Genomic DNA, 19585 nt, shown 5'->3' on the forward strand with positions numbered 1-19585 from the left:
TATTAATGACCCTGATGTAAACAAGACAAACGTCTTTCTCTGGTCTGCATCCCCTTATACAATTGTGTGTATTGAGCCGTACTGTATTGTACCCATTCTGCAATCTGTTAAATAAATAAAAAGAAAGGTTGACTGGCCGCCGAGCCATACTGTAGTGTACATGGTGACTGCTTGACTTAAAAAAATAAATAATAATAATAATAATATTAATAAAAATATATATATATTTTTTTAATACACATTTTTTGGCTTCCCCTGTTATTTTACCCACGCGACGCCACTGCTTAGAAGCAGGCCAGGCCAGTGTTTCTGGTTGCGGCGGCGCGATAGTTAGATAACCTAAGTGGGGAACAACCAGGAGATCACTGTGACAGAGAGTAATGCAGTCTAAACAGTCATAAATCTTAAATTCAACTTCAGCCCTGATCATAACCATTTATTTTTTTAGATTTTTTGTAATGTCAGATAAAAAATGAAATACTCCCACTTTTCTGAAAAGAGTTGGTGTTAAATCTGACATTACAAAAAATCCATCAAAATCTGTGTTGTTGCTAATCATTGACACATGCCTAGCCTGTAATAATCCCCCCCAGAAAAATTTACTTTGCATTTGATATATTGAAAATATTTAACTTTTTGTGTTTTTTTTAACAATAATTTGTGATGCCATCACACAAACTGGCATTTAAAGGGTAAAAATTCAAAAATGTATTGAATGTGTTTTCTTTTCTTTTTTACAATAATGTGTGATGCCCATCACAAACACTGGAATTTAAAGGGTACATTTTCAAATATTCCTGCACCAGAATGCAGGAAATTAAGTTTTTGTAACAAAATAATTGTGTGTGTGTGTGTGTGTGTGTGTGTGTGTGTGTGTGTGTGTGTGTGTGTGTGTGTGTGTGTGTGTGTGTGTGTGTGTGTGTGTGTGAGAGATAGAGAGAGAATTAAGTACATTTGCTGAAATACAGTTCTTAATTTTCTCACTTGCTATGTGAGAATGTTAGTTATTATGTTCTCAATGCCCCTTGCATTGTATGAGTTGTGTGGAAGCGTTTGCTAGTTCTAGTGCTATCCCTTTGTACATTGTGGCTGTGTCTGACAAAAGTTAACAATAAATAATGGTATTAGGAATACATTTGCCTCCTGCGTGAACTGTGCATAGCTGAATAGACTGTATTTTAACGCCGGTCATATGGTGGTACTTGGAGAGCCAGCTACGTTCTCAGTACTTGGTGTAAAAAGTTTGAGAACCACTGCTCTAGTTTATATGTTGCTCCTGTTAGTTCATCCATAGAAAATGTATGACAATAAGATATTTCCAACTATGATAGACACTGTAGGTGTTTACAAATAATACAATTATTTGGTTAGTGGTTTATGTAGGTTTCACGCAGGTTTACCAGGTAAGATGTCTGCCATATGGTTCCATCCCAGAATTTATTATGATGTATGTTTTTTATGGTCAGAACAGCCTCAATTAATCTAGTATAGTTGTCCAGTTGTTGGTTTGGAAATCCTTGGCAGAGGAAAACAGGAAGTAGAAACAGGAAGCTCCCTCTGTTGACAATGTGGGCGTGGTCAGATTCTAGAAGCAGTCGATCTGGTCCCATGTGGGCGTGGTCAGATTCTAGAAGCAGCCGATCTGGTCCCATGTGGGCGTGGTCAGATTCTAGAAGCAGCCGATCTGGTCGCGTGTTGCTTTTTAACAGCGGAGCAGTGCAAGAATGTGACAATTTGACCATGTGACCGCGGCAACGCGGGAGAGCGGCAGTGCGGAAATAGGCTGTCTCTAAGACAAACTCTAACCTTAACCAGCTCCTTAACAGCGCCTAAACTTAACCGTTCTAACCTTAACCAACTCCGAAACAATGCCTAACCTTAACCTTAACCTTAACCATGCCTAACCTTAACCGGCGAAAGAATACGCGTAAAAAAAAAAAATCACGCTAAAAAAAAAAATGTCATGGGATTCGAACTCGTCAACAACGGACCGCAGGAACGCTGCGCTGCCAGGTGAGCTGAGCGCCGAATGAAAATCATGGCGGATTAGGGCGGTTACATAATTCCGCAAGCTCTGCCGCTCCGCTCCGAGCTCTGCCGCTCCGCTCTGCGGTTGCCGCGCCTGCCGCGGGGCGTGTCGCAGCCAATCAGGGAAAACGCGGAAGCAACGGCAGCACTGCTCCGCTGTTATTAAGCAATAGGCGAGCTGGTCCCATGTGGGCGTGGTCAGATTCTAGAAGCAGCCGATCTGGTCCCATGTGGGCGTGGTCAGATTCTAGAAGCAGCCGATCTGGTCCGATGTGGGCGTGGTCAGATTCTAGAAGCAGCAGATGTGGGCGTGGTCAGATTCTAGAAGCAGCCGATTCAATTAGATTCAAATGTATTGTCATCATACAGCACAAGTACAGTACAGCGAAAAGAAGATGGCATATAACCAGAGTGCAAATGTACCAGTAAAGTGCAATAACAATATACAATACACGGTTGATTAAACTGGAGTATATATACATGAGTACTAATAAGTAATAATAATGCTAATCAGATGTATGTACAGTATTGTTATGTACAGTGATACAGGTATAAGGACACTATGGTAGTAAGTCATACTCGCCAGGGGTATAACTAGTAAGAGTAGGTAAGGGATATGTTCAGATATTAATATAGTATCTACAGGTATGTAAAAATAATTATATGCAGGTATATTCAGACAGATAAATATACATATACAGTAAATAAATATATATATACAGTATATACAGCATCATTGTACATGCTATCATACAAATGTATATGGGTTATTTGCAGGTATATAAATAAGTACAGTATATAAAAAGGATTATACCATATATATATATGGTATAATATAATATATATATATATATTAGTGCTGTCAATCAATTAAAATATTTTCGGATAAATCGCATGATTGTCCATAGTTAACTCACGATTAATCGCAAATTAATCGCATAAAAAAAAAAATGATCTACCTTAAATGGATCTTTTTCAAGTTCCAAGTTTTAATACTCTTATCAACATGAGAGTCAACAAATACTTACTTTATGCAGCCATTTTACACAAAAGGATGACCCTCATGCATTGCAAATTTGCATCAAATTCAAAACAGAGTGATGCACAAAATAACTTTTTTTTTATCCACTTTTTCTCGTCCAATTCAACCCTCCCCTGTCTCGAACGCTGTTTCTTGCCTCCCACAAGCCGGCTGCAATGTGGACTAAGTCATACATAGTACGAGTCCCCTCCGATACTCGAGGGGTAGCAGCCGTCGCATCTTTTCACCTGCGCGGCGCGATCTTTCAGTGTCAGGGGTCTGCGCTTTGGAGGGGCGCCGCCCCCATCGCTTCTTGATTCTACTGCGCAGGCGCACCAACCGACCTGTAGGAGTCGCTGTCCACAACATCCGATCCCCACCCCTCAGTTTTCCCCTCCGCCTAATACTAGTACGGACGACCAGCCAAACTGAAAACAATGTGGAGAGCTGGGCTCGAACCCAGCGTCTCAGCATTGGTGGTGAGTGCCTTGCCACTGCACCACCTAGCCGCCATGCACAAAATAACTTAAAAGAAAATAATAATTTAAAACAATGTCATAAAGTGTGCATGAAATAATGGGGGAAAGAAAACGTTAGGAACTTGTTACATTCACCCACACAAAGGCTGAGTACTCACCCCCCCCCTCTCTCTCTCTCTCTCTCTCTCTCTCTCTCTCGCTCTCTCTCTCTCTCTCTCTCTCTCTCTCTCTCTCTCTCTCTCTCTCTCTCTCTCACACACACTCTCCCAGCTCTCTTTCTCTCTTGCCCCTTCCTCATGTCTCTCACCCCCCCTATCTCTCTATATATCTCACACACACACTTTGAGTCAGAAACAAACATAGTATCAATGAGAGTATCCAATAATACACCTGAGTGAAGTCTAGTAATTGTTTTTTTTAAGTAAAAAAAAAATATTTTTTTTTTTCTTAAAAAGTTAATCGTGAGTTAAAAAAAATAATGGCGTTAATAGAATCGGGCGTTAACGCGTTAATACAGCGTTAACTTTGACAGCCTTACTATATATATATATATATATATACACCATACCATATACCTCTTATATGCAGGTATATTAGGGGACAGATATGGATAAATATACGATAAATATAAATATATAAATAAATATATATGTTGTATACACAGCATTATTGTGCATGCTATCATACAGAGTTATATGGTCTGATGTGGGTGTGGTCTGATGTGGGTGTGGTCAGAGTTATATGGTCTGATGTGGGTGTGGTCGGAGTTACATGGTCTGATGTGGTGTGGTCTGATGTGGGTGTGGTCGGAGTTACATGGTCTGATGTGGGGTGTGGTCTGATGTGGGTGTGGTCGGAGTTACATGGTCTGATGTGGGTGTGGTCTGATGTGGGTGTGGTCAGAGTTGCATGGTCTGATGTGGGTGTGGTCTGATGTGGGTGTGGTCAGAGTTGCATGGTCTGATGTGGGTGTGGTCTGATGTGGTGTGGTCAGAGTTACATGGTCTGATGTGGGTGTGGTCTGGTGTCGGGTGTGGTCAGAGTTGCATGGTCTGATGTGGGTGTGGTCTGGTGTGGGTGTGGTCTGATGTGGGTGTGGTCAGAGTTGCATGGTCTGATGTGGGTGTGGTCTGATGATGGGTGTGGTCTGATGTGGGTGTGGTCAGAGTTGCATGGTCTGATGTGGGTGTGGTCAGAGTTGCATGGTCTGATGTGGGTGTGGTCAGAGTTGCATGGTCTGATGTGGGTGTGGTCAGAGTTGCATGGTCTGATGTGGGTGTGGTCAGAGTTACATGGTCTGATTGTGGGTGTGGTCTGATGTGGGTGTGGTCTGATGTGGGTGTGGTCAGAAGCAGCTGTGGCTCAGAGCCTCAGTCTGCCGCCTGGTGAGGTGGTTCAGTTCTACTACAGCTCTCTCTCTCTCTCTCTCTCTCTCTCTCTCTCTCTCTCTCTCTCTCTCTCTCTCTCTCTCTCTCCTCTCTCTCTCTCTCTCTCTCTCTCTCTCTCTCTCTCTCTCTCTCTCTCTCTCTCTCTCTGCAGATGCTCACCTGCTGTTCACAACATAAAGAAACACACACACACAGAAATACTGCAATACAAACACAAAAATACACAGATGCATGCACACATATACACAAATATACACACAAATGCATGCACACATACAGTACACACACACAGAAATACTGCAATACAAACACAAATGCATGCAGACATACACACAGCCAAACACACACACACGCATGCACACACACACACACACACACACACACACACACACACACACACACACACACACACACACACACACACACACGCACGCACTCATGCACACAAACATGTCCCATATCTTTTCTCTCCAGTGCTGCTGTTCATTGTAAGCCCCCACCCCCCACCCAGTCACAGCTCCCTGTCAACAGGCTGGGATTAGGAGCATCTGACTGGTCTGTTGCTAGGCAACTGTAACCACGGCAACCAATTCATTATAAAGACAGGGATGGGACAGGGTAAACTACATCAGGGACTGACATGATCGGTTGGCTGGCTGGTTGGTTTGACAAATCTTCTGTAGATTAATGTCTTATGATGTCTCAGTGTCTTCAGCAGTGTAGATTAGTGTCTTATGATGTCTCAGTGTCTCAGCAGTGTAGATTAGTGTCTTATGATGTCTCAGTGTCTTCAGCAGTGTAGATTAGTGTCTTATGATGTCTCAGTGTCTTCAGCAGTGTAAATCAGTGTCTTCAGTGCTGTGCTGGTACTGTATTTACATTTTAGATTTGGAACATGTAGTTAATATCTCCCTATCAGATACACATAGAGTACATGTAGACATCAATATCTCTCTGAGACACACATACACGTGGACATTAATATCTCTCTGAGACACACATACATGTAGACATTAATATCTCTCTCTGAGACACACATACATGTAGACATTAATATCTCCCTCTGAGACACACATACATGTAGACATTAATATCTATCTAAGACACACATACATGTAGACATTAATATCTCTCTGAGACACACATACATGTGGACATTAATATCTCTCTGAGACACACATACATGTGGACATTAATATCTCCCTCTAAGGACACACATACATGTAGACATTAATATCTCCCTCTGAGACACACATACATGTAGACATTAATATCTATCTGAGACACACATACATGTAGACATTAATATCTCTCTCTGAGACACACATACATGTAGACATAATATCTCTCTCTGAGACACACATACATGTAGACATTAATATCTCCCTATGAGACACACATACATGTAGACATTAATCTCTCTCTGAGACACACATACATGTGGATATTAATATCTCTCAGAGACACACATACATGTAGACATTAATATCTCTCTCTGAGACACACATACATGTAGACATTAATATATATTTGAGGACACACATGCATGTAGACATTAATATATATTTGAGACACACATACATGTCGACATTAATATCTATCTGAGACACACATACATGTAGACATGAATATCTCACCTATGAGACACACATACATGTAGACATTAATATCTATCTCTGACACACACATACATGTGGACATTAATATCTCTCTGAGACACACATACATGTAGACATTAATATCTCTCTCTGAGACACACATACATGTAGACATTAATATATATTTGAGACACACATGCATGTAGACATTAATATATATTTGAGAACACATACATGTCGACATTAATATCTATCTGGAGACACACATACATGTAGACATTAATATCTCCCTATGAGAACACACATACATGTAGACATTAATATCTATCTCTGAGACACACATACATGTAGACATTAATATCTCTCTCTGAGACACACATACATGTAGACATTAATATCTCTCTCTGAGACACACATACATGTAGACATTAATATCTCTCTCTGAGACACACATACATGTAGACATTAATATATATTTGAGACACACATGCATGTAGACATTAATATATATTTGAGACACACATACATGTAGACATTAATATCTCTCTCTGAGACACACATACATGTAGACATTAATATCTCCCTCTCGAGACACACATACATGTAGACATTAATATATATTTGAGACACACATACATGTAGACATTAATATCTCTATCTAAGACACACATACATGTAGACATTAATATCTATCTGAGACACACATACATGTAGACATTAATATCTCCCTATGAGACACACATACATGTAGACATTAATATCTATCTCTGAGACACACATACATGTAGACATTAATATCTCCCTCTGAGACACACATACATGTAGACATTAATATCTCTCTCTAAGACACATATACATGTAGACATTAATATCTCTCTGAGACACACATACATGTAGACATTAATATCTCTCAGAGACACACATACATGTAGACATTAATATCTCCCTATGAGACACACATACATGTAGACATTAATATCTATCTCTGTGACACACATACATGTAGACATTAATATCTCTCTCTGAGACACACATACATGTAGACATTAATATCTCTGAGACACACATACATGTAGACATTAATATCTCTCTCTGAGACACACATACATGTAGACATTAATATATATTTGAGACACACATGCATGTAGACATTAATATATATTTGAGACACACATACATGTAGACATTAATATATATCTGAGACACACATACATGTAGACATTAATATCTCCCTCTGAGACACACATACATGTAGACATTAATATCTCTCTGAGACACACATACATGTAGACATTAATATATATTTGAGACACACATACATGTGGACATTAATATCTCTCTCTGAGACACACATACATGTAGACATTAATATCTATATCTAAGACACACATACATGTAGACATTAATATCCCTCTGAGACACATATACATGTAAACATTCATATCTCTCTGAGACACACATCCATGTAGACATTCATATCTCTCTCTGAGACACTTACATGTAGACATTAATATATCTCTCTGAGACACAAATACATGTAGACATTAATATCTCTCTGAGACACACATATATGTAGACATTAATATCTCTCTGAGACACATATATGTAGACATTAATATCTCTCTCTGAGACACATACATGTAGACATTAATATATCTCTCTGAGACACACATACATGTAGACATTAATATCTCTCTCTGAGACACACATACATGTAGACATTAATCTCTCTCTCTGAGACACACATACATGTAGACATTAATCGCTCTCTCTCTGAGACACACATACATGTAGACATTAATATATCTGAGACACACATACATGTAGACATTAATATCTCTCTCTGTGACACACATACATGTAGACATTAATATCTCTCTCTGAGACACACATACATGTAGACATTAATATCTCTCTCTGAGACACACATACATGTAGACATTAATATCTCTCTGAGACACACATACTTGTAGACAGTAATATCTCTGAGACACACATACATGTAGACATTAATATCTCTCTCTGAGACACACATACTTGTAGACAGTAATATCTCTGAGACACACATACATGTAGACATTAATATCTCTCTGAGAGCTGGGATTCTCTCCTATGTTGCAATTGTCAATCAAGTTGTAGCTACGTGTTTTAATTGATTTGTTATCTTTGCTTTTTGCCTCATCTTGTTGTCTCTTTGTTGTGATTTTATATGCTTTTTTTTGTGGCTCATTTGGGACCAAGTCATTGTTTTGCAAGTCACAAGTCAGTTTCACGTCTTGGTACTCAAGTCCAGAGTCAAGTCCCATGTCAAGACAGGCAAGTCTCGAGTCAAGTCCCAAGTCAAGACTGACAAGTCCCAAGTCGAGTCCCAAGTCCTAACCTTTGAGTTTCGAGTCCTAAACAAGTCATAATACGCGCTTCACCAAAAAAAATCATTATCAACTTGTTGGCAAAACATAATCTAATTACTATAAATGTAATAATATTCAGAATCAGGGTTAGTCTTACAACTAGATACATTTGGGCAAAAGCTGCTTGAGAAAACCAGTTCAGGAGTATATTGAGAAAAAAAAGAATAAGGATCACCATATCCATTTTAAAGGTAGGATAACAATAACCAAGATATTGTCTTCCCACTTTAACCAATCATTTATTTAACGTCTGCCTGCCCTGTATATACAGTCTAATGAGTCTATGGCACATGATCCATAATAGCAGACCTCGGTTCAACTAACTAGTCTACCTTAACCCTTTATCAATTTTGGGGTATAACAAATCTGTACTGAAATGACAAGGCATCTCTGCATTTCGTATATTAGGTAGTTTATTAGGTATTAGAATTAGGTAGGGCCTAATTCGTGTGTGAGTTCTCTCTCTCTCTCTTGGATCAAATAACAAACTCAGCAAGGCCAACGGCTTCTCTGTTACAGTGGGTGACAATATTGTCACAAGGAAAGATGAAATTACCTACCTGGGTTCCATCCTAGAGGCAAATCTTTCCTGTGACAAAATGGCATCCAATGTAATAAAAAAAGTCAACCAACGAACAAGATTCTTGTACCGGATCTCCTCACTGGTAAACAAGAATACCTTGAAGACTCTAACAGGAGCACTCATTCAAGGGCACTACGACTATGCCCTACCCAAAGCTGTAAAGGAATGTGAACTACCCACCTTCAAAAACACTCTCAAAAAACACCTACGTGAGACTGCAATTCGAAACTGGCCCCTACAAATGTCCTAACCTAGTTGTACAGTAAATGACCAAGTAAGGCTTTGTCAATATTCCAATGTACAGTGTAAAATGTGTGTGTGTCCCCTTCCCAACCCCCCCCCCCACCTCCAATGTACAGCCCTCACCCAACCCACCCAACCCCACCCCACCCAACCAACCTCCTCCAATGTACAGTTTCTATGCCAAATGTATATACACTCCTTTTCTGGACACTTTTGTATCACAAACAGTACTGTATTTGCAAATCTGATATGTCATAAATGTATAGATGTAGCAGTACTGTCTATCTGTATGTCATGTATGTCATATATGTTATGATGAATTGAAAATGGGGGACCCTGATGTAAACAAGACGAAAGTCTTTCTCTGGTCTGCATCCCCTTAACAATTGTATGTATTGAGCTGTACTGTACCCATTCTGCAATCTGTTAATAAACTTTTCAATCAATCAATCAAACCCCTACCCACATTCAAAACCGCTCTTAAAGAGCACCTACGGGAGGCTGCAATTAGAAACTGGCCACCGTAAATGTCCAAACCCCCCCACCCCCACCCCCTCCTAATAGACAGTCTCCTCCCCACCGCATGTATATATTCTCTCCCCGCCGTATGTATATTTCTCTCCCACCCACCCACCCACCCCCTCCAAATGTACAGTCTCCTCCCCACCGTATGTATATATGTAACGGTTGTGACAACGTCACCTCAAACTTCGATGCCCCGAGTGGGAGTCGAACCCCGGTCTCCCACACCGCAGGCAGCAACGCAGACCGCTATACTAAGAGGTGAATCCACTTCTAAGTACTGGGTCTATGTGTCTTTTTGAGGATGTGAGAGTGAGTTTAACCCATAGCACCGCTACTCACCCCAGCCCTTCTTGACTGCGCTTCACGATACCATCCGTTACATATATTCTCTCCCCACCGTATGTATATTTCTCTCCCACCCACCCACCCCCTCCTAATGTACAGTCCCCTCCCCATCATACTGTATGTATATACTCTGTCAGGATCTATGGGTAACAGTACTGTATATTTGAATACCGCTTATGTCACAAATGTATCAGTACTAAATACCTATATGTCCCTATGCCATAAATGTCATGTATGTTGTGTATGTCATAAATGTCACTATGAATTGAAAATGGGGGACCCTGATGTAAACAAGACAAACGTCTTTCTCTGGTCTGCATCCCCTTAACAATGGTATGTATTGAGCCGTACTGTATTGTACCCATTCTGCAATCTGTTAAATAAAGTTTTCATTCATTCATTCATTCATTCATTCATTCATTCATTCATTCATTCATTCATTCATTCATTCGTTCATTCATTCATTCATTCATTCATTCATGCTTGCACCTCATGGTACCAAAGCACCTCAAAGGCCCTAAAAACAAGGCTACACAAACATCACAAAACAAACTGATCAGACTACTTGACCTTACTCCTAGAAACCACCTCACCCCTGCCCATTTTGACAACCTAGGATGGCTTAGAGTAGACGGACAGGAGCTAAGTTAACAATATACTCGTTATCACCATACATAAAGATTTTCCGGGAGTAAATACTTGATATCTTAGTCATAACAAGACGTTATAATGAAAGGTCTCGTTATCTTGCATTGTTTCTACGTAAGCAAGTTAAATTCCTTAGCGACCCATGTTGCCAACGTAAACAGACTGCACAGCGCGCACATTAGAGATACACAGATATGAAACAAGTCATACGGAACGTATAACGGAGGCTTAAATTAGACCAATGTGACTCACAAACTCACGACAGTAGTACACAACTACACATACAGACGCACAAAATTTTATCTGCATCGATTAACTGATAATCAAAACCCAGTTTAAGCCGTTAAACCCCTGTACCGAATCACCGAAGCCAATACGCACACACAGTCGAACTGGAAAGGTTTACCAAACATACACTCCCGGCATTCATAACTCGGACAATTATATTATTATTAACGTCCCGCATTCGAAGAAAAGATATCCGGACCCTCATACGTTCCTCTTCCATACGCTTAACAGTAACATAACTGACTTACCCAAACAACGTGTTCCCGGGTCCACATTCACGCACAAAACTGTACTCTCAAAACTTTAGAAAAACGGTTCGATACCCGAATCCACAATTATCCGATGTCTGGAAGTTGACCCATGGTCCATTCGATCTTAATAAACAGACGACCACCGGTCCAAAAGAGAAATAGTGAGGATATCATGTGTAAAAACTTGATTACTGGGCGCCGCCATGACAGTCTTAACAAGTAAACAAAACACGCCCACTATCTCCGCAGGTGACACTGGAGCCGGCTGCGTGAATGAAGTGTATTTGCTGGAAATTTATTAATTCACGGCACATTTAATAACATAATCTTTGGGCATGGGGGAAGGTATCAAGTCTTCTCAAGTCAAAAGGCTCAGTCCAAGTGAAGTCACGAGTCATTGGTGTTAAAGTCAAAGTCGAGTTGCAAGTCTTTTTTGTTTTGGTCAGGTCAAGTCCAAAGTCATCAAATTCGTGACTCGAGTCTGACTCGAGTCCAAGTCATGTGACTCGAGTCCACACCTAATTTCTGTGTGTACACTCGACGTGACTGTATATGAGGGAAACCTCAGTTGCCTTTCGAGTTAAAATAAAGGTTTGAAATGAAAAAAAATGAAATGAGACACACATACATGTAGACCTGAATATCTCTCTCTGAGATACACATACAGTACATGTAGACATTAATATCTCCCTCTGAGGGGCGCACCGCATACCGCAATGTTACTCACTGTGCCTTGTATATATTATATTTATCTATTTTTACCTTATTTTCTAGCACTCGCTTGCAAGTTAAGTATCGTGTGATTTTATGTGAAGGGCGGACTAGCAAAGTACGATTTTTATTGTATGGCAAACTGTCTGTTTAACTGTGCACATGATAATAAACAATCTTGAATATTGAATCTTGAATACAGCACTATGGTGCAACACGGCCGACCCGGGTTCGACTCCCGGACCCAGTGATCTTTGCAGAATGTCTTCCCCGGTCTATCTCACATTCCTCCTCTCTCTCTCTCTCTCTCTCTCTCTCTCTCTCTCTCTCTCTACCGGACTGCCCGGTAGCAAAAATCAATAAAAACCTACAAAAACATAACTTGTCCGAAAAGGACAAGTAACATTTAAAATATCTCCCTCTGAGACACACATACATGTAGACATTTCACCATCTGATTAATATCTCCCTCTGAGACACACATACATGTATACATTAATATCTCCATATGAGACACACATACAGTATATGTAGACATTCATATCTCCCTATGAGACATACACTACATCTAGACATTAATATCTCTGAGACACACATACATGTAGACATTACATCATCTCTCTCTGAGACACACACATGTAGACATTACACCATATCTCTCTGAGACACACATACATGTAGACATTAATATCTCTCTCTGAGAGACACATACATGTAGACATTACATCATCTCTCTCTGAGACACACATACATGTAGACATTAATATCTCTCTCTGAGAGACACATACATGTAGACATTACATCATCTCTCTCTGAGACACACATACATGTAGACATTACACCATCTCTCTCTGAGACACACATACATGTAGACATTCACCATCTCTCTCTGAGACACACATACATGTAGACATTACACCATCTCTCTCTGAGACACACATACATGTAGACATTTCCCCACAGGGGTCAGACATCAGGGTCAGACATGTTTGGTGCGCCTGTAGCAGAGCAGTTTGATAGCAAGGAACCTCTGACCTTCTGGACGGTCTTTCTAAACACCAGGGCACTCTGCACTCCCTAGAGCTGTTTTTGTTAGATGTGTGTTAGCTGTGTGTGTTAGCTGTGCCAACTCTGTGTGTGTGTTAGCTCTCTGTGTTCGCTCTGCTAGCTGTGTGTGTTAGCGGTTTGTGTTTCTCACTAGTGTGTTACTTTTGTGTTAGCTCTGCTAGCTGTGTGTGTTAGCTGTGCCAACTCTGTGTGTGTTAGCTCTCTGTGTTAGCTCTGCTAGCTGTGTGTGTTAGCTATGTGTGTTAGCTCTGTGTGTGTTAGCTATGTGTGTTACTGTAGCTCTGTGTGTGTTAGCTATGTGTGTTACTGTAGCTCTGCTAGCTGTGTGTGTTAGTGGTGTGTGTTTCTCAGTAGTGTGTGTTGGTTAGCTACACTTTACCAAGCATTTCTGAAGCTCAAGTTCAGTGGAGCTTTTTTCTGCAGTCTGAAATAAAACAGCTAAGCTAACATTGTGTACATTTTGCCTGCATTGACCAGCAGAATGAGCCGTCATCCAAACACGTATGTGCGTCTGGCCTGCTGTTCTTACGCAGGAGAGACTGTCAACCGCTCTCCTTGTAGCTACACACATGCATCTCTAGATATTAATGAGCTGGGAAAGTGTAAAAATTTGGTAAATATATTTTTAATTTCGAATCAGCTCGTTGATGTAACAGCTTTTTCCTCTAATGCGGATTGGTTACCATTTGTTTGACACAATGGTGATGATGTAGTCCAAAATGAAGGAGGTGTAGGAATCAATGCCTGTGTGGGAGTCCAGGGTAGACTGGGTGGTAACCTTACTCTAGACCAGTGCATGTGTTGAAGTTGAGGTTAGCAGAACTGTAACTTTATTTAATTAACAATGAGATATTCTAGATTAGAGCAGTGACTCTATTTAGCCATGAGGTATTCTAGATGAGCAGAGCAGTAACTATATCTATGAGATTATCTATGTTAGGGGGGCGGCTAAGTGGCGCAGTGGGCAAGGCGCTCGCCACTAATGCAGGAGATGCTGGGTTCGAGCCCAGTTATCGACATTGCTACCAGCTTGGCTGGTCGTTCATACTAACACAATTGGCAGTGTTAGGGGTGGAAAAAGCTGGTGGGTGGGGATCGGACGTTGTGGACAGCGACTCCTACAGGTCGGTTGGTGCGCCTGCGCAGTAGAATCAGGAAGCGACGGGGGCGGCGTGTCCCTCCCACACAGACCCTCGCCGCTGAGAGATCGCGCTGTGCAGGTGAAAAGATGCGACGGCTGCCTCCTCGTGTACCGGAGGGGACACATGATGCAAGGCTTCGTCCACATTGCAGCCGGCCTGTGGGAGGCATGGTCTAACAACGTTCGAGACATGGGGAGGGTAGAATTGGACAATGCGAAATTGGGATGGGAGAAAAATAGAAAATGGGAGAAAAAGTTTATAAAAAAATAAATAAAAATTGATTATCTATGTTAGAGCAGTGACTCTATTTAGCCATGATATATTCTAGGTCAGCAGAGCAGTCGTGGTAGTGGTGTGTATTATCGGTGTGTGTTAGAGGTGTTGTTTTGAGCTGAGAGCTAGGTCACTGTAGCCTACCTTTAGGTGTTTGCTAGTTAGCTTGCAGCTGGTATAACACAGTAGGCTACTGTAATAATTGGACATGTGTGTGATCCGGAAAAATAATACTATCATTCAAAATATCCTTCCTGCAAACCGCAACATGTAAATTGAGTAGCTTATCAATACACAATACAATGAACTCTAGTTTCAACCAGCTCTGGAGGAGAGAGAAGCTAAAGACAGATCTGTGTCTCCAGTTAATGTTGACACAACATAGAAATATGGAGAAAGACACACACAGACAGACAGACAGACAGACAGACAGACAGACAGACAGACAGACAGACAGACAGACAGACAGACAGACAGACAGACAGACAGACAGAGATAGAGAGAGAGAGAGAGAGAGAGAGAGAGAGAGAGAGAGAGAGAGAGAAAGAAAGAAAGAGAGAAAGAAAGAAAGAGAGAAAGAGAGAGAGAGAGAGAGGGAGAGAGAGAGAGAGAGAGAGAGAGAGAGAGAGAGAGAGAGAGAGAGAGAGTGAGAGAAATCTGTCACATCATCCATTATCTCGTATGGGCCTGGAAAGCACATTCCTTTCCAATCAAATGTCTATAGGTTTAGGTTTAGGTTTACTTTATTTGTTCAAGGGGGACAGTGTACTGTACATTAATAAACATTTTAAAAACGTAAATGCACCCAATTTTAGCCAAGAAGGCTAATTTCCATTGGTAGTCCCCCTGCCAGAGAGAGAGAGAGAGACAGTAAGAGAGAAAGAGAGCACACACTGTGTTAGAGGAGAGAACATTACAGAACATCCTTATAGAATCAGAAATATTTTATTCTCCAGATCAAACCCATGTGGAATTTGTCTTGGTGCCAACTGTGCAGAGACTCATAATCAATGATTTGATTGTATTTACCACGTGGAGAAATCAAATCATTGCCAAACCACTGCTGCCTGGGCGCAGTAATTTCATCACCTCAAAAGCCCTGTTTAAAAAAAAAAAAAGGCAGCAGTGGTTCGGCAAAAAATAATTCTGAGTATATATCTGCTTAGAAAATGAAAATGTCAAAAAAAGAATCTCCACGTGGTAAATACACAGGTCACAACATGTTTACAGGAAAGTTTTGGAGTTGTATTTGGAGTGTATTGTGTGACTGTTGGGAACTAGGCTACACTGGCACACCTACTTCCAGTGAATGACGCTAAGCTAGGCTAACAGTGCAGCTGTTCCCTAAGCCTAATGCATGCACAGAGAAGAAAAGGGTATCTGCTTGTCTAACTCCAGGGTAGATGGCAAATAAGCAAATTTCCCAAAAATTTGGCGTGTTCCTTTAACCCCAACTTTAAACCAACAGGAGACCTCACGCCTAAATTGTACACGCAAACAGAGAATAATTTTTTACGATGATACAACTAGATTTATGATGATACACTTAGATTTATGATGATACATTACATTTACGATGATGCACTTAGATTTATGATGATACACTTAGATTTATGATGACATTTACGCAACTAGACTTCCCTGCAGTTTTTCAAAAGACTTTTTACTGGAAAGCTTAACCAGGATATTAGCTAGTATCTGTAATATCAATGTACATATACACACCTTATCCTGAATAAGACCTTAATATTAGCTAGTATCATATACATGCATTAATTTCTCTCCCCCCCCCCTCTCTCTCTCTGACCCCCCTCTCTCTCTCTCTGACTCCTCCCCTCTCTCTATGACTCCCCCTCCCTCTCTCTCTGACTCCTCCCATCTCTCTATCTGACTCCTCCCCTCTCTCTATCTGACTACTCCCTGCTATCTCTGACTCATCCCATCTCTCTCTGACTCCTCCCATCTCTATATCTGACTCCTCCCCTCTCTATATCTGACTCATCCCATTATCTCTCTGACTCCCCCCTCTCTCCCTGACCCCCTCTATCCCTGACCCCTCCCCATCTCTCTCTGACTCCTCCCCATCTCTCTGACCCCTCCCCTTTATCTCTGACCCCCCCCCCTCTCTCTCTGACTCATCCCCTCTATCTCTGACCCCTCCCATATATCTGACTCCTCTCTCTCTCTCTCTGACCCCTCCCCCCTCTCTCTGACTCCTCCCCTCTCTCTCTGACTCATCCCCTCTATCTGACTCCTCCCCTCTCTCTCTCTGACTCATCCCCCCTCTCTCTCTCTGACTCCTCCTCCTCTCTCTCTGCCTCCTCCCCTCTCTCTCTCTGACTCATCCCCCCTCTCTCTCTCTCTGACTCCTCCGCCTCTCTCTCTGACTCCTCCTCCTCTCTCTATGACTCCTCCCCTCTATCTGACCCCTCCCCCCTCTCTCTCTGACCCCTCCCCCCTCTCTCTCTGACCCCTCCCCCCTCTCTCTCTATGACTCCTCCTCCTCTCTCTCTGACTCCTCCCCTCTATCTGACCCCTCCCCCATCTCTCTCTGACCACTCCCCCCTCTCTCTCTGACCCATCCCCCCTCTCTCTCTGACCCCTCCCCCCTCTCTCTCTGACCCCTCCCCCCTCTCTCTCTCTGACTCCTCCTCCTCTCTCTCTGACTCCTCCCCTCTCTCTGACTCCTCCTCCTCTCTCTCTGACTCCTCCCCTCTATCTGACCCCTCCCCTCTCTCTATCTGACTCATCCCCCCTCTCTCTCTCTCTGACTCCTCCGCCTCTCTCTCTGACTCCTCCTCCTCTCTCTCTGACTCCTCCCCTCTATCTGACCCCTCCCCCCTCTCTCTCTCCGACTCCTCCCCTCTCTCCACAGAGTCGCATGGCGGAGAGCCTCCGTCTGTTCGACTCCATCTGCAACAACAACTGGTTCACCAACACGTCCCTCATCCTGTTCCTCAACAAGAAGGACCTCCTGGCGGAGAAGATCAAGCGCATCCCGCTGACGGTGTGCTTCGCCGACTACCGCGGCCAGAACACCTACGAGGAGGCGGCGGTCTACGTCCAGCGGCAGTTCGAGGACCTGAACCGCAACAAGGAGACCAAGGAGATCTACTCCCACTTCACCTGCGCCACGGACACCAGCAACATCCAGTTTGTGTTCGACGCCGTGACGGACGTGATCATCCAGAACAATCTGAAATACATAGGGCTCTGCTAGGGACCCGAGCGCCGTCCACGCCATGCCCACCCACCCACCCGCCCGCTCGTCCGTCCACTCTGTCTCTCTCTGCAGAGACAAGAGAACCACTAGAGGAAGAGAGGAGGAGGAGAGAGAGAGAGAGAGAGAGAGAGAGAGAGAGAGAGAGAGAGAGAGAGGAACATTACTGTAGAGGTTCAACTGTTTGGTCTTAGAGTGGCAGAATGGTCTATAAGGTGACGATGGGTTTTGCACTGAATATATGAATATGTAGAAACACAAACACACGTCCACAGATCCTTCTGCTAACCCCCCCCCCCCTCCCCCACCACCACCACCACCACCCTGCCCGCCAAACCGTGGGATTAACCAGTAAATCGACCAGTTCCCTCTTCTGTCCTTGTGAACCCAATGCTGCTTTACCACGAGAATTTTCACAAAATCAATACTATTGTTTTTCTTAGTTTTTTTACCCCCAGCGGCGGGCGACAGGAAGTCCACTGTGTCTGTAGAGAGAGAGTGGATATATGTAAAGATACTGGACTCTTGTGTCTCAGTGTCGTGGTGTCCATGGGAACATTGGGAGAGACTTGGTCTGCCGCTCCAGATACTCTCCGCTCGCAACATCGGAGGCCAGTTTTTGTCCACATTGCTCACCAGCTTAAAAAAAAAAGGTGTTTTCAGCATTCAAAGCAAAAACTAACGTTTTTGTAATAAATCGTTTTTGTTGTGGAAGTCTGTACCAGACCAGGATGAGAGGGTGTAACGACAGACAGGAAGCGTCAGTTTGAGTCCACTATCTTTGTTCATATCCACCCGCCTTTGGCGTATAGGGAGAGAACATGGACTCTGATGTCATCACTGTGAGACGACTGCCACAGCTTTCCTCTGAATGACTCTCACAGCTCCGTCCAGTTCTCTCTGCGGTTGGTGTTTTTGCGTCTGTGTTTTGAAGGAGTTTGTCTGAACAGCCGTTCAGGGGGCGGGACTTCCCCTCCGTCGTGTTTTTCTCCCATTATTCCTCTTCTTCCCAGCTGATTAAAACACCAGGAAGCCAGTGCCAAGACCAGTGTAAATAATAACAAATAAAGGAAAAAAGAAAAAAAGAAAAACAAGATCCCGTTGATTATCAAACCTTTTTATTTGGGGGGGGGGGGGGGGGGGGGGGGGTTATCAGCAAAAATAATAATAAAAATAAACGTGCATGGTTTTGTTACTTTTGGGATACGATATTTTCTTTTTTGGATTTTCTTTTGTTTTCCTGTTTTTCTTTCGGTTCAAGTAATATATTCCCAAAAATATATATGAAAGTCAAACACTGTACAGCTGTTGTGTAAGAGGAATTTATTGAAAAGAGTTATATTGATATAATAATAATAATGAT

At 42.2% G+C, this 19585-nt stretch overlaps 1 protein-coding gene across 1 annotated transcript in view; it reads left to right on the forward strand.

The window, feature by feature from the left end:
- Nucleotides 1–19361, forward strand: part of gnaz (guanine nucleotide binding protein (G protein), alpha z polypeptide) — a 39113-nt gene extending 19752 nt beyond the window's left edge. Inside the window, exon 3 of the mRNA XM_084325213.1 lies at nt 17878–19361. Coding sequence (XP_084181339.1) covers nt 17878–18222 — 345 coding nt within the window. The 3' untranslated portion in view covers nt 18223–19361. The remainder of the gene's footprint in view (nt 1–17877) is intronic.
- Nucleotides 19362–19585: the final 224 nt, after the last annotated feature.

The sequence above is a fragment of the Notolepis coatsorum genome (genome assembly GCF_963971535.1).
Source record: "Notolepis coatsorum genome assembly, chromosome: 11".
Taxonomy (NCBI): Eukaryota; Metazoa; Chordata; class Actinopteri; order Aulopiformes; family Paralepididae; genus Notolepis; species Notolepis coatsorum.